The sequence below is a fragment of the Bos mutus genome, chromosome 5, assembly GCF_027580195.1.
Source record: "Bos mutus isolate GX-2022 chromosome 5, NWIPB_WYAK_1.1, whole genome shotgun sequence".
NCBI lineage: Eukaryota > Metazoa > Chordata > Mammalia > Artiodactyla > Bovidae > Bos > Bos mutus.
In genome coordinates, this window is record NC_091621.1 from 49701669 (window position 1) to 49722198 (window position 20530).

The 20530-nt window shown below is 33.9% G+C and overlaps 1 protein-coding gene across 2 annotated transcripts in view; it reads left to right on the forward strand.

Annotated features, from left to right (window-relative positions):
- The window catches only part of EEA1 (early endosome antigen 1), a 130555-nt gene that overhangs the window by 45151 nt on the left and 64874 nt on the right, over positions 1 to 20530 (forward strand). For both annotated transcript variants that reach the window (XM_070370926.1, XM_070370927.1), the window contains 8 exons: positions 3166 to 3290; positions 7489 to 7543; positions 7640 to 7705; positions 9394 to 9433; positions 10321 to 10434; positions 11065 to 11186; positions 12579 to 12734; positions 18640 to 18756. In XM_070370926.1, coding sequence (XP_070227027.1) covers positions 3166 to 3290; positions 7489 to 7543; positions 7640 to 7705; positions 9394 to 9433; positions 10321 to 10434; positions 11065 to 11186; positions 12579 to 12734; positions 18640 to 18756 — 795 coding nt within the window. The remainder of the gene's footprint in view (positions 1 to 3165; positions 3291 to 7488; positions 7544 to 7639; positions 7706 to 9393; positions 9434 to 10320; positions 10435 to 11064; positions 11187 to 12578; positions 12735 to 18639; positions 18757 to 20530) is intronic.

Genomic DNA, 20530 nt, shown 5'->3' on the forward strand with positions numbered 1-20530 from the left:
TATGGGTTAGCCAGAATCAAAAGTGACTGTTTTACCTATTGTCACTTAAGTAAGAACTTTCCTTTTAACTGAAAGAATACTTGATACAATAGGGTATCATAAATATCAAGTTAAGCTAAGTTCTTTGCTACAGTAGATTTGAGAAAGGATTAGAGAGAACTGAAAACTAAGAGTAAGGAATTTAATGCTTTTAATCTTAAATCAGCTGTGTGTGTGTGTGAGCGAGAGAGACAGGGAGAGAGTTGGCGAGATGTTTGGAATGATTAAGGGAAATAAATACAGCTGGCTATTTTAGTGTTTTATTGTTGCTGTTTTACTGTTTCTAAGTTATCTAGCAACCTCAATTCCCATGAAATTTAGAAAAAATAAATAGAGGAGTTTCTTAATATCCAGAATTAGTATCACAAAGTCCATGAACTAAAGATCATGCACTTTATTCATAGGACATCTTTCAGATACTCATTCTGAGTTTATTTTATGTACTTTATTTTAAGTGAGTGATGTGGTTTTAATAAACTTTTCCCCCTTAATCTAGCCTTCCCATCCATGTCAGGCTAGGATTGCTAGAAATACTATGTGAATAAGTTTTAAAAATAATTGTTGAAAGATGAGAGGGTGTAAGAAAGACTATAAAATATGGGTACAGGAATTAGAGACTTGCCAAAATTAATACAGTGGAAGGCACCCATTCAGTGATTAGTATTTATGCTCTGGAACATTCAGCAAAGGTTTAATATCATCAGATTAAGAAGGTGAGGAAGTACACATATGTATTTTAGAATTATTTTTATCAGAAATGTCCTAAAATTGAAGATTTATTTAAACATGCCATGTCTAATCACATGGAAAACTCACTTAGATGGAATATTTCTACAGCTAAATATGTATTACTGAATTTCTAAAATTTCTCTTTAGGGATGAATCAGTTCTTTCTAGAGTATTAACCTGGTAATATTTAGAAGTGTTAAGAAGGTATGACATACCTTCATGTGATCATTAGCTTTTTGGCATCTTTAAGTATCTAGAGACAAAACCTGGAAGTAAAGACAATAGTCAGAAAGCCAAAACTGTGAAGATTAAATAATATAATTGGGGCATGGATTCCCTGAAGAACAGTATAATTTGCCTTTTAGTTACTAGCGAAAGCTGAGACACAAAAGAGAAATGCCAGGCTAAATATTACAGGGGTTTATGTGCTGTGGCATTAAAAGCATGTTAACTAAGTGTGGTACTTTAGTTACTGGGCAGAAGTTATAAGAATGCCCAAGAAAGCTTAATATAGAACCATTACTAAACATGGTGGTAGATAACAGATGGCTTTCAAACAGGAGTGTAACACCAGCTAGATTAACACACTAGCTGAGGCCATTCATTCATTCAGAAGACAGTGCCGAGCATCACATATCTCTGGATGCTAACGGCGTTATTCTGATGTTTAAAGGCACATCCTCAGTACCCAGGCTTTGCTTGTTTTAGGTGTTCCACAGGAGATAATGCTTTCAATCCCCTGGAACAGTGCCCCTGCCCTTCACTCTGGTTCTGTGAGCAGAACATACCTTTGTTTTCCGAATACAGCATAATTATGTTTTATACCTCTTCTATACCTTTGTTCATGCTTCTCTATTTGCTTAGAGTGCCTTTATTTTCTGACAAGTAAATTCCTATTTAGATCTATTTCTAGTGACTCATATAGACATATGTCAACATATACACATACACACATATGTGTGTGTGTCTGTGGATTTTGGGGGCAGTATTAACTGCTCAATAGGCAGATTTGGATACTTCTCTTGTATTCCTGTAGTTCTTTATATATACTTCTGTCATACCGTTGTCTGATAATGTCAGCCTTGTTGAGCCTTAAATCTGCCATATAATGTGAATAAGTGATGTGAGGGTATGTTATTTGTACAGCACCCACAAAGGAGCAGAAGTAATACGTTTATGTTTCATTTCTGTGTATCTGGAATATTTATTACTTAGCTCAGTGTATCCCTTGGAAGGGCTTATGATCTGCAAGCTGTTAAGCTTTTCTGTTTGGTTTTTTTCCTGCCAAGTTATGCCCTGCCAGGTTCATTTGTATTTCATTAAATAGATACACGGAGTAGAAAGTATATGGTTATGTTCAAAGTACTATACTAGTCACTAGGGAAGCATGGATTAGCGTTGCTGTATTGTGTTATTTGCTGTTGTTGTTTAGTCTCTTGAGTCGTGTCCCACTGTTTTGCAACCCCATGGCTTGTAGCCCGCCAGGCTCCTCTGTCCATGGGATTTCCCAGGCAAGAGTTCTGGAATGAGTTGCCATTTCCTTCTCCAGAGGGATCTTCCTGACACAGGGGTCAAAGCCACATCTCCTGCATTAGCATTCAGGTTCTTTATCGCTGAGCCAGTCACGTGGGAAGTCTGATGGTAATGCTGGAGGAAAAAGGCAATATATGCAGGTGTAAGAGTGTGAGACACCATGTGTGTTCAGGGAAACACAGGTACTTTAGTATAGCTGAAGCATGTTGTAGAGAGTCAAAGTGTCCTGAGATTATACTGGATGGGTCATTGGGGGACTACAAATGCAGGACCTTATATGCCATACCATATAATAAGTTTTTAAGATTTTATAGGACTGTTTATTAACTTTAAGCTTTTATAGTGTTAATCTTAGGAAGGGATTTACTGATTAGAATACTTCTCAACCATTGCACATACTCTGTGGTAATTACAGGTAATTTATATTACCTTTTTTTCTCAATGATCAGAATGCTTCATTGTTCTTAGTTTTTTGGTTATCATTCCTGTGCAGTAGATTGTAGCAGATATTGTTTTACTCTGGGGGATATTTTGAGAGATGGAAGATCTGATGGCATGTCTTCTCAGCTAGACTTCTAGATTAGAACTAACTTCTCAGATTAGAATTCTGTACTATAGCCATTAATTTATTCAACCTAAAAGATGGTTATAAGGGTCTTAAAAAATATTTTGTAAGCTGCAGCCAGGATAGGCAGTGATGTGTCTTTGCACAATACCAGAATTTAGGCTTTGCACTGAAAATTACAATTTACTTAATGGCATTATTGCTATGAATGTTACATTTGACTATATTTCATAACATAGGAATGGTTATTTTGCAATACAAAATACTATTTTGAAACTTTTTTCTACCTCTTTGTGTAGGGTTTCATATGTCCACAGTGTATGAAATCTCTTGGATCTGCTGATGAACTTTTCAAACACTATGAGGCAGTCCATGATGCTGGTAATGACTCAAGTCACGGAGGAGAAGCTTTGGCTCTGAAGCGGTACAGTATAATCGCTTTGAAGTGTAATGTAACAAATGAATGCACGTGATATCACTCTTTAATCATGAATACTTAGTTCTTGAAGAGTCCTGTTTTTATATTTTTTGATTTAAATCTGCCTTCATTTAGCATAGTTTTGATCTTTTATTGTTATAATCTATTCAGTCCTTGATCAATAAACAGCTATACCAACGTCTGTAGCATGTTTCAGAGGTTATATTTTTAATAAAGATTGTGATTTTTTAAAAGGTTAGAGTATATTTAGCATATTCTGCTTATTAAAGAATGATATGCTTTCTTTAAAAATTTGTCTTTTGTATTCACCAACATAACAGCAAACAAAACACATTCTGCCTCTTAGCAATTTTACCTGACCATTTTAACAATTAAACTAAAATATAATTACTTAGAATAGGATTCAACAGTTAACTTTGCTTTTCTTCTATTGGTGAGAACTTATGTCTTAAATTCCCACTAAGGAAGAAAGCTTGATTGTTTTCTGTTGCTATTCTGTTGCTGATTTGTTGCTAAGTTGTGTCCTGACTTTGCTAGTACATGGACTGCAGCACTCTAGGCTTTCCTGCTGCTGCTAAGTCGCATCAGTCATGTCTGACTCTGTGCGACCCCATAGACGACAGCCCACCAGGCTCCCCCATCCCTATCCTTCACTATCTCCCGGATTCTCATATCTGTTGAGTTGGTGATGCTATCTAACTATCTCATCCTCTGCCTTCAGTCCTCCTGCCCCCAATCTTTCCTAGCATCAGGGTCTTTTCCAGTGAGTTGGCTCTTTGCATCAGGTGGCCAAAGTGTTGGAGCTTCAGCATCAGTCCTGCTAATGAATATTCAGGTTTGATTTCTTTAGAATTGACTGGTTGGATCTCCTTGCAGTCCAAGGGACTCTCAAGAGTCATCTCCAGCACTACGATTAGAAAGCATCAATTATTCAGCTCTCAGCCCTCTTTATGGTCCAACTCTCATATCTGTACGTGATTACTGGAAAAACCATAGCTTTATCTACATGGACCTTTGTTGGCAAAGTGATGTCTCTGCTTTTTAAATATGCTGTCTAGGTTTGTCATAGTTTTGCTTCCAAGGAGCAAGTGTCTTTGAATTTCGTGGCTGCAGTTACTGTCCACAGTGATTTGGAGCCCACGAAAATAAAATGTCAGTGTTTCCACTTTTTCCCCATCTATTTGTCATAAAGTGATGGGACCAGATACCATAATCTTTGTTTTTTGAATGTTCAGTTTTAAGCCATCCTTTTCACTCTCCTCTTTTGCCCTCATTAAGGGGCTCTTTAGTTTCTCTTCGCTTTCTGCCTTTAGGGTGGTATCATCTGCATATCTGAGGTTGTTGATGTTTCTCCTGGCAGTCTTGATTCCAGCTTGTGATTCATCCTGCCTGGCATTTCACATGATGTACTCTGCATATAAGTCAAGTAAGCAGGGTGACAGTGTACAACCTTGACATACTCTTTCCCAGTTTTGAACCAGTCCCTTTTCCCATGTCTGGTTCTAAATGTTGCTTCATGACCTGCATACAGGTTTCTCAGCAGGCAGGTAAAGTGGTCTGGTATTCCCATCTCCTTAAGAATATTCCAGTTTATTGTGACTTGCACAAAGGCTTTAGCATCGTCAATGAGGCAGATGTTTTTCTGGAATTCTCTTGCTTTCTCGTGATCCAATGAATGTTGGCAATATAAACTCTGGTTCCTCTGCCTTATCTGAATCTAGCTTGTACATCTGGAGGTTCTTGGTTCACGTGCTTTTGAAGCCTAGCTTGGAGAATTTTGAGCATTACCTTGCTAGCATGTGAAATGAGTGCAATTGTCTGATAGTTTGAACAATCTTTGGCATTGCCCTTCATTTCTATTGGGATGATAACTGACCTTTTCCAGTCCTGTGGCCACTGTTGAGTTTTCCAGATTTGCTGGCATATTGAGTACAGTGCTTTAACAGGATCATCCTTTAGGATTTGAAATAGCTCAGCTGGAATTCCATCACCTCCACTAGTTTTGTTTATAGTAATGCTTCCTAAGGCCCACTTTACTTCATACTCCAGGGTATCTGGCTCTAGGTGAGTGATCACACCATCATGGTTATCTGGGTCATTAAGATCTTTTTTGTATAGGATAGTACAGAAAGATAGTCTCTGCATATATACAATATGCTTATATCTGTGTACATATAAAGAAATGTATAAATGTATATAATTACATAAAAGAGCAGTTCTACATTGTCCTATACCTTTTGTTTCTATCTGTATCTATGGATTGTTTCTTATCATTGAAGACAGTTCTACATTGTCCTATACCTTTTGTTTCTATCTGTATCTATGGATTGTTTCTTATCATTGAAGATAGTTATCTTAGTCTTTTTAATGACCACATGGAATTTTACTATTCTCCTGTTGACAAGCATTCAGGCTATTTCCAGTATTTTGTACATATAAATGTTGTGGTGGTATATGTCTTTGTGGACATATTGTTTGCATGTGTTTAAATATATCTGGAAGATATATTTCCAGAAATGGGATTTCTGGATAAAGTTTCCCTTTAAAATTTTGATAGATGCTTCCTAATTTTCTTTTGTTAATATCCTAGACTGTTCAATCTGTTAAATGTTTCAGAAGATTTTTTTTTGCTAGACAAGTTACTTTCAAAAATTTATTAAGTGGCACTTTTTGAAAGATTAATTGGAGTAACGGCATCCAATTAGAAGTTGAATTAAAATGATCTTCCTTGCAGTTTCGTTCAATTTAATATGAGCCATTGCTACATATTGTTATTAATCTGTCTCTTCATTGTTTTGTTTTATACATGGAGTTGGAATATTAATAAAGAGTAGGGAAAACTTAAAACCTATACACACATTTTCATACACATGTTAAGACCAAGGTTTCTCCAGTTAGCCTGTGGTTTCTCCGCATTGGATGAGTTCATAGGACCACATGGGGGGAGAGAGGGAAGGATGGGGACACACAGACACGCAGCAGAGAAATGAAAACTAATGGAAGTGTCATAAAAGGCAAATTTTAAGAGACAAGAAAAAAGCAGGAATATATTATCTAGTTTTACTTTTGTATTCAGAGATTAAAGAAGACACCTTAAAGTTTATCTCCATCATGAAGTGCTTCTAGGTAGACGTGATCACTATCTTTATGCTTCTGTTTTCGTTTCTATTGTAGAACTAATGGCCTGTTACTCTTTATGTGTTTTCTTCCTCCATTAAACTCAATGACTTGAGAGTCTGGCGTAGACAAGTTCTGTTGAATAATGAGTTCTTTATGTATGAATGGTTTTGAAAGGTAGAGGTTCCTTTTCTACTGTTAACCATGTTTCACAGATGAAGCTGACTTTGTTTCTTTACTCTATCTTCACTCCCATCCTAGAGAATAATTTTCCTACCAGTATGTCCCATTATGTTTTACTTTCTGATATGCTTGTGCTGGTGTGGACTTGGTCTTCTGCATCGTTAGAACTGATCTGTTCTTTTCCTTTTGTACTAGAATCAGTGCACATGAGTATTCCCAATCAGCTCATTTCAGTCTTCTACCATGGCAGTCATTGGAGTGGCATGGAGCAAGGAGAGTCCCTTTTTCTGCTGTTTATAATCCAAGAGGATAAAATATGTTCTTCATATCTAGAAGAGTAATTGCAAATGTGTTTTCTCATGGAATGTCTTCTGCATAAGGGCTTCGAGTTGTCTGCTTAACCATTGTTTGTCACACTATTAGATGAGGGGAACAGAAGGTGAGGTTTTGACAGGAAAGAGCATTTCAGACTCAGGAAACAGCAAGGAGCCAGCATTGCTACAGCTAAGTGAATAAGGGTGAGCGTGGTAAGGTAGGGATTAGACTGTGCAGATTTTTATAGTCCTTGTTAATGACTTTAGATTTTATACTAACTGCAGTAGGAAGCTGTTGATGCTTATTGCTGGTAAATTAATGGGAGGCTTTTTGCTTTTGTCTCAGTACTTGACAGCTTTATTGTTTCCATGATAAAAGTGTTCTTCCATTGATAGACAGTATATTTAGGAATAAAATTATTTTCCCAAGGACTGTATATATGCCACTATATATAAAATCTATAGAATTTTTTTAAGAATTGGGAAAACTAGAATATTAATGTATATTCACTAGCCATGATTGTTAAAGCAAATTAACCATTAATTCCTTTTTTCCAATTTATGTTTAGAGATGATATAACACTACTCAGACAAGAGGTCCAAGACCTACAGGCTTCACTTAAGGTAAAATAAAAATGATTATACTTGTTTATTTTCAGTGTATCAGATAAATAAAACCTTTTAAAAAGTTTTTCTGATTAAAACCTTTTCTTTCCTTAGGAAGAAAAATGGTACTCAGAAGAATTAAAGAAAGAATTAGAAAAATTTCAAGGGCTGCAGCAACAAGTAATTGCTTTTAAATACTTAAAGTGTGTTATTAGTTGTTCATTTTCATTGCTTTAAATTAAGTATAATGCTTTTTTGTAAACAAGTGGCATGATATGAATAGCTTCCTAATTGTTTCTCTGTGCTTGTTAGCCTACATATGTATCCTTTGAAATTCTAATGAGTACAAACCAATATAACCAATATATGGAAAGCTCAGATATAACTCTTTAAAAGTGCTCCATTAAGAATCATTTACCTGTGGGACTTCCCTGAAGTGATTAAAAACTCTGCAGTTCCACTGCAGAGGGTGCAGGTTAAATTTGTGGTCAGGGAACTAAGATCCTACATGCTGCAGTGAGGCCAAAAGGATCATTTACCTATGGATTTTTTTTTTTTATACCAGGCCACATTATTCTTATTTTCTGACAATATACATAAGTGGTTAAAAAATATAGGTTCAAACAATCATGAAGCACTTCAAAGCACTTGTATTTGTGACAAATTGGAAATCACTAAAATGTCTATTAGTAGGGAAAGAACTATTATTAACTGCTTATAGTTAATATTAGTGGTGATTATTTGAAAGCATGCGAAAACTGTTGTATTCATGTTAGATTTTAAAAAACAAATATTGTGTCTTTGTACACAGATGCATACCTACCATACAACTTTAACTTTATAAAAATTATACAGAAAAGAACAAGAAAATCACTGTAGTATGCAAAGTGGTTATTTTGAGTGATTTCATTTGCTATCTCAGATTCATTATATATAATGTTCTTTAATGTATTTTCTAAAAAAAGCTTTAACAAATTATGATTTTTATACTAAAGTTATTTTGACTTTTATATGAACATACATAAAAAATCGTAGAATGATGACTTTTACCAAATATGTATATAGTTTTCATTTCTGTGAATAAAAATGACATCCTTTAACACTTTTATAAAGTAATTAGTGATCCCTCTGCAAACTTAGCACATTAAGATAGCACATGGCATCTTAGCACATGACTCCCAGTTGTCTTTGCCTTTTTATCTTTTTCCCAAAAGTTGTCATTTGGACTAGAACAGAAAAATAAATGGATAACAAGACACCAGCCTTATTACTACTCAGCTTTTATAATTGAGGATGCATTAAAGAGGGTTTTAGTAATCTAAAATACTTACAGTTCACTTACTCATGTTTTAGGTAGATGCCATTAGCAATCAAACATGTGCTGTATTATATTATTTTCTGTACTTGAAAACACAGGAAGTTGTTTACTACATTTGAGATGACTATTTTAACTTTATAATAGGGACTTCCCAAATGGCACCAGTGGTAAAGAACCTACCTGCCAGTGCAGGAGACAGATGTGGGTTGGTAAATCCCAGTAGGAGGGCATGGCAACCTATTCCATTATATTAACTTATGTTATTACTGAATTTATGGAATTTAAGATGCCATCTTGGCAAAGTTCATGAAAATTTAATATGTTAACACATTCTTAGAGGCAGTGACCTACAGTTAAATCATTATGCCAGACAGCCTAGTGGTATCTTAGAGATCTAGAAGGATGTGAGCAGGCCAAGATTTGGTTTTCATCGAAATCTTGCCACTTACCTGACAGAATCTATTTCAGAGATTGTTTTTCACATTGACAATTGTAACAATATAGTCTTTTCCTTTTAATACATTTGTTTATGTTTTTTGTTTTCATTGAGGAGTCCAAACCTGATGGATTAGTGGCTGATTCATCAGCAGGTAACTTAAACCTTTTATTTTTTCATTTTTCTTCTTTCTTATCCCTTTTTTACTTCTTTGTTTTCCTCTGATGCCTTCTACATGGATTTTGTTTTATGGTTTTACTTCATGGCACTGAAACAGTGAAGTTATCAGTCATATTCTAGGTTGAGAGTGTTTATTACCTGTGAACTGTATAATTTAATCAGTTATTGAAATCTTAATCTTATTATATAGTTCATTATATTCTGAAGTTACACACTTTTGAAATATTACATTAATATGGTGGTTAATGGAAGTTTAGATCTATATTAAACATTGATGTACTTTGTTTCCTCTTGAAATTAAAAAATGAGATTAGCATCTTTGTAATAGACTTTAACTGGAGGAATGCTCAGTGAATAATAACAATTATATTTTGAGATTAGCTGTTGTATTTAATGTCTCTTTGAAGTTTCTTTATGAGAATGAAGTAGTAAGAATTGACTGCATATTTTAATTGATTATTTTATTTAAGACCTTGATTATTCTTAAAACATTTCTAATTTCAAAACATTTCATCAGAGGCACAAAATATATTCTTTTTTGGTCAGTTGACAGATACAGAAAAATATGAAATTAGAATAATCTTTAAACAAATATTTATAAATATTTTAGGTATGATTGCTAAATATTTCTTTCATTTGTTTTACGTGTTCATAAACTTTGATTTGGGCCTTAAATGTATTGGCTGTGATTAATTCTTTTATTTCTTTTTGAGATCTGATTAATTCTTAAAATGTAAAGATATTCTGCTTGTAATTGGCTAGTAGATCATGTTGATTGTTTTTAACTCCTACAATGATTATAAGTAATAACAGTTTAGGAAATGTAATTCACATTGTATTTGAATAACTACTTTTCTGTAGAACTACAGTCTTTGGAACAACAATTAGAAGAAGCCCAAACAGAAAATTTTAATATTAAACAAATGAAAGATTTGTTTGAACAGAAAGCAGCCCAACTTGCTACTGAAATTGCAGGTAAATTAAATCAGAATTATTTTTATTCAATAAATCAGTCTCATTACCTTTTTGCCATTGTATATTCTATAGATAAACTGTATTTTATTAGTGTGATAAAGCACTTGTTATAGACTATCGTGGTGATTGCTGGCGTTAATGATAACAGAGTTGCTGTGTTAGTTATTTTATTTGTTCTCCTACCTCCTCCCTTTGAAGAACTGATTTTCCCTGTAAAATTCTTCTTGAATTTTAGAGAAGATGGTTTCTTTTGTGGTATGGTTAAAGATTGACAAGTAACATTTTGAAGAGGTTAAATAATATGGTATAGATTTAATTGGTCATGCTAGCAATTGCATGTAATTTTTTCAGCTACATACATGCTTTTAGGTGAAATTTAGGTAAAAATATTATGTGATTGAGTATACATTAAAATGCTAATTTAGTAATCGAGTAGATTTTATGTAGACAAAGACATTTGATCATTTAAGTTTATCATTGAATATCATCAGAAGTATAATTTTATTGTGTACATCAAAGGAATGTGAATTTGAATTAGAGTGGTATTTAGATAGGCACTGGATATACAAGAATGTATAACTTATCTTCTCTAGAGTTAATGTCATGTCATCTATGTAACTTCTTAATTAGATATAAAGTCAAAATATGATGAAGAAAGGAGTCTTAGAGAAGCTGCTGAACAGCAAGTGACACATCTAACAGAAGAATTAAACAAAGAAGCAGCTGTGATTCAAGATCTAAAGACTGAACTGGTAATTTAGAAACCATTTATTAGAATGTACCTTATTTGAAATTGATAAATGAAATACATATGCTGATGAAACATTTTTAAAAGTATAGTTTGAATAGAATGGAGGAAATAAAAATTCCCTGTAGTTTTACCACCTACATATATGTGTGTGTGTGTGTGTACACTATATATGATTTTTAAAATAAGAATGGAATTTTATGATACATTATTTATGGCATGAACATTTTTATTGTTTTTGTTTTAATGTCACCTGTCGTTTTTGGTAGTTTCCATATCTGCATCTCTGATCTTACCTTGAACTTTAGTTTTATAAATCCCGACACTTCTAAAAGGAGAAGAGGGCAGCAGAGGGTGAGATGGTTAGATGGCATTACCGACTCACTGGATACGAATCTGAGCAAACTCTGGGAAATAGTGAAGGACAGGGAAACCTGGCAGGTTGCTGCCCATGGGGTCATAAAGAGTTGAACACAACTTAGTGACTGAACAACAACAACAAGGGCACTCCTAATTGCGTTTCCAGCTTTCATTTCAAATTCAACAAGTATAACATCAGGTTGTCATATTTCTGTCATTGATACCATATGTTTTTAACCCTCTCCCCAGGCTTAACTATCTTGGATCTGTCCTTGCTTCCTTTCTGCCCTTTATTTACCACTCAGTAAACATATGAATATGTGAATCAGTTAGATTCAGTCTGCAACAAACCCTGCTGCTGCTGCTGCTAAGTCGCTTCAGTCGTGTCCGACTCTGTGCGACCCCATAGACGGCAGCCCACCAGGCTCCCCTGTCCCTGGGACCCTCCAGGCAAGAACACTGAAGTGGGTTGCCATTTCCTTCTCCAATGCATGAAAGTGAAAAGTGAAAGTGAAGTCGCTCAGTCGTGTCCCACCCCCAGCAATCCCATGGACTGCAGCCCACCAGGCTCCTCCATCCATGGGATTCTCCAGGCAAGAGTACCGGAGTGGGGTGCCATTGCCTTCTCTATGCTTATATCTGCTCCTTCATTTTATTACCAGTTTCATAGGATAAAAAAATGAAGGGATTTAGCATTAACAAGAGATTGTTATTATAAGTGGGTGTAGTTTGTGAAGGAAAGGAAAGCAGTTAAAGCACTAAGGATAATTGTGTATTTGCTATTTTGTACCTTGAGTGGTAATACTGTTAAATATGAGAGAAAGCTCTTATTTAGCTCTATGAAAAAAGGATAAAGATTGTTGGGGGAGAACATCTGTGTTCAATGTTTGGAATCTAGTAATTGATGTTAAAAGATTTTTTTTATTTCTTAGTAGTAAAGCTATTTAAAAAATATGTGTTATTTAAAAATGTGTGTTCACTAAATAGTTCACTGTTTTGCTTTTTCTTTTTTTAATTAAAATATGTTGCTTCACAGCTTCAGAGACCTGGAATAGAAGATGTTGCTGTATTAAAGAAAGAACTGGTCCAAGTTCAAACACTAATGGATAACATGACCTTGGAACGTGAGAGAGAATCTGAAAAACTCAAAGATGAGTGCAAAAAGTTACAAACAGAATATACTAACTCAGAGGTAATGAAGTTTAGTGCACTTAAATAAGACTGATGTTAACTTATTTAATGTGCATTGTTGAGTGAAGCCAGCATTTTTCTAAGTGACTCAAACACTACTTGCCTTTCTTTCATCTGGTCTCAATAATATCTGTATATAGTCAATATAGGCTGATAGTATTTTATCTTTGCTTTATGAAGTTGGACACTTAGAGAAGAATGTTTGCATAAAGGAATATTACTCTGTTTAATAAATAATGTATACTGTAGAGAAATTATATTTAAATTTGCTCCAGATTAATAAGTAGTAATTTATTTCAATTTGGTAGGGGTAAAGGAAGTACGATTTCGTTTTCTTCATTTGTATTACTTATGTTGCTTAGAAAAAATATTTAAGACTTATTATCCATTAGACTTGGTTTTAATTTATCAATTATTCAGTTATGTGGTTGAAGGAAGTCTTAAAAATCTTCTAGTCTAACCCTCCATCCAGGAATTCCCTTTATAGGTCTCTGATAAATGATCTGCAACTCTTGCTATGTGTTGTGGGGGTTGTATATTTCTTCCTAAGTCAGCCATTCCATTGAGTTGGCATTTGTTTCCCTGTAATTTACATGTACTGGTTCCAGACCCAGAATAAATTGTTCTTTTCCACATGAAATATTTGATGACTGTTCATATTTACCCTGAATTTTCTTTTCTTTTAGGATAAACATTCTCAGCTCTTCTATTTATTACATGACTTTTATCTGTCAGTCCCTTATATAATTGTCAGCATATGACAAGTTCTAGGATATGTAGTAAATATATTTGCTTAAAAATGCTAGCATTTGTCTTTACTATATCATAGGTATTTTTATTATAACTACTACTGTGTATAGTTCTTAAGCTCCCTTATATGATACAGACCTGTGTTTTTCATGTTTTTGGTCTAAAAAGTCAAGTTATAGTGACATTTCAACTTGCATCTCAGATTTTTTCAGCTGATTATCTAAAAACCACTATTCATAATTATTAATGAATTATGGAGTACAAATATTATGGATAATCCGTATCTTCCTTTTATTACTTTCTCCTATGTCTTATCATTGGAGGATTGGTGAAAGTTTATGGTACAACACACATAGGCATGTGAGTCTTTGTAATGGTTAACATTTCAGACTTTTAAGTTGATGAACTTCAGGTGCAGATTTCCCAAACATGATCTTTGTAGCCCAGTAATAAAAGTCCCACAAATTTTCAAAGTATTTTAGGGAGTTCATGAACTTATCAAAGCCAATAAAAATCTCCTAAAGTGTAATCTAGGAGAGGCTGAATCAAAGAAGTTTCATGGGAAAAAATCCCATTCAAATGCTAGGTTAGAAATTTCTTTTAACCCTGTAAGTTAAGTATTAAGTTTATTTTATATTTAAGGAATCTGGGCTTCAATGAGATTAAATAACTTGTTCAAGTTCATGCACCTAATGTAAAGAAGTTAGGATTAGAACTCAAATCTGTCTTGAAGCTCAGGTCTTTCTGTATCATGTCGTTTCCCATTTTTGGTGGTCTGGTGATTGTGTTAGAAGTAAATTTGTGTTATTAATCATAACCTAATACTTACTGTTACTACTTTTTGCATTTTGACATATTGTATATTTGTATTGAGTATAAGTTAAAATACTTTTGAGTTGTGTCCCATACCATTTCCATATGAAAAAGTGACTGTCTAAATATTCCATCTCATTTGTTTTTTACTGTATTTTTAGCTTCTACTTACTCCTTAGTATATGGTGTGTATTTTATTAAAATTCAGTTTTATTTATTCTCAATTATGTGTGTTAGTGAATTACATAAGCTAAAGAACTAAAAGAAAAAAATATTTCATGTATTACTGCTTTTCTGAACCTAAACATTGACGTCAGAAATAAAACAGTAAAAAGAATTAAAGAAACTAAAAATACAATGATTTGTTTTGTATTTCTAGTCAAGGTTCAAGATACATAATCTGATATACATTAAGTATGTTCCATTCCTTTCATTAAAAATATAACCTATGAATTTTCCTTGTCATTTTAAAAATCTAACTGTTTTTAAAAGCATATGGAAAAATAACTCATTCTAAAGCATTTAAAAGTATTTTTAAATAATTAACTTTTCTTTACATCAGAAATTAAGGTTAATAAAAGTATTATTCCTATAAATCTGCATTATTGAAAAATGTCAGAGCTGTAAAACTAACTTATACTTGGTGTTGTCTTTAATGGAAATGATTTTTGACGAATTTTATTTATATTCCAAATATCTTCATTTGAATCCTAATTTTTAAAACTAAAAAGGTTATAAAGAGATGGAATAAATACTACATTCATTCAGGGTTATTAAAGAGAGCATTTAAATATCTTTTAAAGATTTGCTAGTGTAAGATTAGATTTAGAAGTGTGTTTGTACTTTTTATTGTATGTTCAATGTATACTTTTGTCAGTTTTTGTTTTCCATGTTTCATCCATCATTTTATTTTATTTTTTCTGCTTTCTAATGGAGATGCTTAAATTTGAGGTAATGTCTTTTTGGAAGGCTTTTAATATTAGTACTGTTTTTAATATAGTACCTTCTAGCACCATATGGCAATTTTGTATTTTAAGACAATCTCAAACTTCAAATATATGCTCCTTTTTGTTTTATTAATCAAGCCAAATTTTAACCATCTTTAAAATGATTATTTACTAAAAGTATTTGGCCATTAGGACAGTAATTATAATCCTAAAGCACTAGCAGGAAGTTTGAAATATCTTTCCTTAATTATTTTGTAATTTGAAATTCTGAAATGCACATTATTTTATAGGGTCTTATATATCTGTTTCCATGTGCAGAGATACTTTGCAAGTATCTGTTAACTTCTAGGAGAATCATTCCTCTCTTTAGTGAGTATTTTTTGAATGCCTGAGTGAAAGCAGCTAGTATACATATGGGGAATAGAACAGTGAATAAGATACAGTGCCTGCTGTCGTAAAGCTTATATTCCTTTTGGAAGCCAAACAATGTGAAATAAACCAGCTCGCAGTAGGACGTCAGCTAATCGTAAGTGCTGCGAGGAAAAACAAAGCAGGATATGGGCAGTAGTGGGGCTGGCAATAATGTGGATCAGTTTTAGGTAGGATGATCAGGGAAAGGTATCCTCAAAGAGGATACATGGGAGAATGAAGTAAGCAAGAAGAGTGAAGACCTGGGAACAGCATTCCCAGGAGGAAGGAGAGCAAGTGCTGAAGCCTTCTGGGCACAGATGAGCTTGTCTTGTTAACTAGTGAGGACTATCTGTGGCTTGCAGAACCTTCCTTTTGAATTTCACCTTAAGTGGTATCTCAATAGTGAGTGTATTTCCTTAGAAATTTTGTCTTTCTTCAATCTTAATTTTTTAAAAATAGAGCTATAATACATGATCATTGTAAAAAGTTAAAATGACTCAGTGTATAGTAGAGAGGGAAAGCTTCCTGTAATTCATTCCTCTTTCTCCTCTTCCCTGTAACTAAAATTTATCTTTAGGTGTATACTTTTCCTGCATCCTTTTTTCCCTTGAGTAAATTAAAAAGTTTTAAGTGCTTGCTTTTATATTTTTAAAAATTCAAGTAAAAAAAATACATATTTAGTGTACAACAGATACATTATAAGATATAACAAATAATTTTGGATACATTTGCTTCACATTTTCTTTCTTTTGCATGTTGGAATTCAGCAGAATAGATACTGGATATATGTTATACATGGTTAATCTTATAATCTTTAATGTGGATTCATGGTTTTTTAATGAAATATACTCAAAATTTGCATTTTAGTACATACTTATTATGTTTGAAAAACTCTAGTAATTCCTTTGATAAGATAGAGATTTAAATATAATTTTTCTTGTGATAAATGATTAAAGCATAGTAATTTAAAGTAGCTGGATTGTTCCTGTTATATTAATTAACATCCATAATGTTGTTCAGTTCAGTCGCTCAGTCGTGTCCAACTCTTTGCAACCCCAATTGCAGCACGCCAGGCCTCCCTGTCCATTACCAACTCCCGGGGTTCACCCAAACCCATGTTCATTGAGTCGGTGATGCCATCCAGCCATCTCATCCTCTGTTGTCCCCTTCTCCTCCTGCCCTCAATCTTTCCCAGCATCAGAGTCTTTTCCAATGAGTCAGCTCTTCTCATCAGGTGGCCAAAGTATTGGCATTTTAGCTTCAGTCAGTCCTTCCAATGAACACCCAGGACTGATCTCCTTTAGGATGGACTGGTTGGATCTCCTTGCAGTCCAAGGGACTCTCAAGAGTCTTCTCCAACACCACAGTTCAAAAGCATCAGTTCTTCGGTGCTCAGCTTTCTTTATAATCTAACTCACATCCATACATGACCACTGGAAAAACTATAGCCTTGACTAGATGGACCTTTGTTGGCAAAGTAATGTCTCTGCTTTTTAATATTCTGTCTAAGTTGGTCACAACTTTTCTTCCAAGAAGTTAATACAGAATAATTCTAAGATTCAAAGTTGTTAGCCATAGCAAGTTGAAGTAAACTCCTAATACATTTCAAGGTTACACAATCAGTTTAAGATAGAGCATTAAGATACACTTTAAGTTGAACACAGTTGAAAATACATGAATATTTAAACATTTCCTTTTTTGAAATATGTTTTATATACATGTTTTCCTTAAAAGGTCAGGCCATGAACTTATCTCAGACATGTTGCCATTACCAAAAATATTTTTGAAATCTCTTTTTGTTGACCTCAAACCAGTTTGGAAAACACTCAAAACACTGATTTCGGTTGTTTATGGTTATTAAAATAAGCCCAAATGTGTGATTGTTCAGTTAGGCTACCTTGTTTACTAGTTTTGTTTCTAAAACTTTATACCTTCACCCATTTACAGTGGATTTGATCTTATTACAGTGAGAATCCTTGAAACAACAACAAAAATATGCCTCAAATTCTAGAGCAGAAGATCACCTGGCATTAATTAGTGGCTTTCTTAGATTTTTTTCCTTGAAAGTACTCATTTGTAATATACAGTATAGGTAATGCTGATGTGGTTATTTAGAAAAATGAAATTTATTGTATTCATATATAAAATTTATTTACTAATGAAGAATATAGACAATGAAGATAATTGTAACATTAAGAATGTAAAAAGTAAACCTGATAAGCAATATTAGAAATACAGAGGTCTCTTATTAACATCACTTTCAGGAAACCAAGTCGCCTGCTCTCTAGTGGTTGAAGCTTTCAAATAAGTTTGTATTTCCAGGTTCTTTGGTTATCTTTCTCTTACCTTATTAAATGATTAACCCATTGTTTTAATAATAGACATTAATTTTCACTTAAAAAATGTTAAACACATTAAAGCAAATTGCCCAGCTATTATCCATGATCGTAGAGAGATCTAGGTTAATGAAACTATATATAACTTCTGTTTGATAGCTTTTTGGCCAAATACTTTCTATTATAGTAAAAGTAAAAAAATGATTAGTCACCTTCAAAGGTAATTCTGTGTTGGTTGTTTGCATTTAACATGATTTTGAAATGTGCTATAGAAGTTGAGAGAAAATGTAGGTATAACTTGCATATCTTTTTTAAATGCAGAAGGATTAAATTATAGAATTTAAAGCCAGTAAGTTCAAGTTTGCATTTTGCTGTTTCAGACGCATAAAATAGGATGCCAACTTTTCATTTCATGTATTATTAAATAATGAAGTTGTAAAGTTTGGGATACATTTTGAAAACTAATTTTCAGCCCAGAAAAGATGTGGGGAAGCAGTAGGGCTAGTAAAATAAAAAGAATCAAGTTGAAATTTCTAAGAATTATTAAAGTTTAGTGACAACAGTGACAAAAATCTATATAATCTTAAAACCTTTGAATACTTCCGTTTCCCTTTTTATTTTAGTTTTCTCAATTTTTTTTCCTTTCTAGGCCGTAATAAGCCAGCTGAGGAGTGAACTTGCCAAAGGCCCGCAGGAAGTTGCTGTGTATGTGCAGGAACTACAAAAACTTAAAAGTTCAGTTAATGAATTAACACAAAAAAATCAGGTGAGAATTTAAAAGCTATGCATAATGGTGAATTGATTTTATAAATTTTAAGTTCTAATCTTGTGTATGTTGTTTATATATTGGCATAGTACAGGATGGCTTATTTTGTGTTATTTTTTAGTGTTGTTTACATTCACATTGTTATGCAACCAACTTTTTTCATCTTGTAAAACTAAACTCAGTTATTATTAAACAACTCTCCATTTACTGAATCTCCTGCCCCAAACCCCTTCTGCTTTCTATATCTATGAATTTACTATTCTAAATAACTCATATGAGTGAGATCATACAGTATTTGTCTTTTTGTGCTTGGCTTATTTCACGTAGGATATTGTTCTCAAGGTTCATTCATATTATAACGTGTCAGAATTTCCTACCTTCTTAAGGTTATATTACATTGTACATATATATCATATTGTCCATCTGTTGCTTCCTTCTTTGTGCTCTTTCTTTTCTGGATAGTGCTGTTTTGAACATGGTTATACAAATATCTATTTGAGATCCTGCTTTCAGTTCTTTTGGGTAGATACCCAGAAGTCGAATTGCTGGATCTTACTAGTAATTCTGTTTTCAATTTTTTGAAGAAATCATCATACTTTTTGCCATGGTGGCTGTATCCTTTTAAATTCCCATCAACAGTGCACAAGGATTAAACAGTTTCTTCACATCCTTGCCAACATTTGTTATTTTCTGTTTATTATCTCTTTTTTTTTTTTTTTTAATAGTAGCCATCTGATAGAGTGTTAAGGTGATATTCATCATGATTGATTTGTATTTCCCTAATGATTAGGATGCTTGAGCATCTTTTCATATGCTTCTTGGCTGTATGATTTTAATTGGGTTGTTCATGTTCTTGATGTTGAGTTGTAAGAGTTCTTTTTATGTTTTTGATATTAACCCTTTAATCAGATACATGATTTGCAAATATTTTCTCATTCTTTAGGTTGCCTTTTCACTCTGTTGGTTCTGTCTTTTTATAAAGGAAAAAACACTCCTGTTTGTCTCCTCTACTCCCAGTACTGTACTACATACAGCTTCACTTCTGACATCAGATGTATAGATGTTCCATATTTCAACAGTTCTGTAACACCAGCTGTGTGTCCTACCATTTAACTCACTTCTTACACTATTTGCCTGGAGCTAGCATCACATTCTATGGATTAAGTAAGGGTGAAGTCCTGCAGAACTGTGCCTGAGCACCCCTGAACCTCCCTCCCCAACACATCCCAGTTCAGATACCAATTAAAGTCTAGCTTGTTACTTGTACTTCTCAGCAACTGGCTGTAAGTGGGAGGTTCCCAATTCTCAGCCTCCTGTTCAACTAATTTGCTAGAGTAGCTCCGAAAACTTGGGAAAAGTTTTTACATTTTACTTACTAGTGCTGTGCTTAGTCACTCAGTCTTGTCTGGCTCTTTGCAATCCCATGGCCTGGAGGCTGCTAGGCTCCACTGTCCATGGGGATTCTCCAGGCAAGAAGACTGAAGTGGGTTGCCACGCCCTCCTCCAGGGGATCTTCCAAACTCAGGGATTGAACCCAGGTCTCATATGTTGCATGCGGATTCTTTACCATCTGAGCCATCTGAGCCGAAGCCCATGAATACCAAAGTGGATAGCCTATCCCTTCTCCAGGGAATCTTCCTAACCCAGAAATCGAGCCAGGGTCTCCTGAATTGCAGATGGATTCTTTACTAGCTGAGCTACCATGGTACTTACTGAGCTACTTACTAGAGTATTGGCTTATTATAAATGACTATAACTTAAGTGGGTAGGAAAG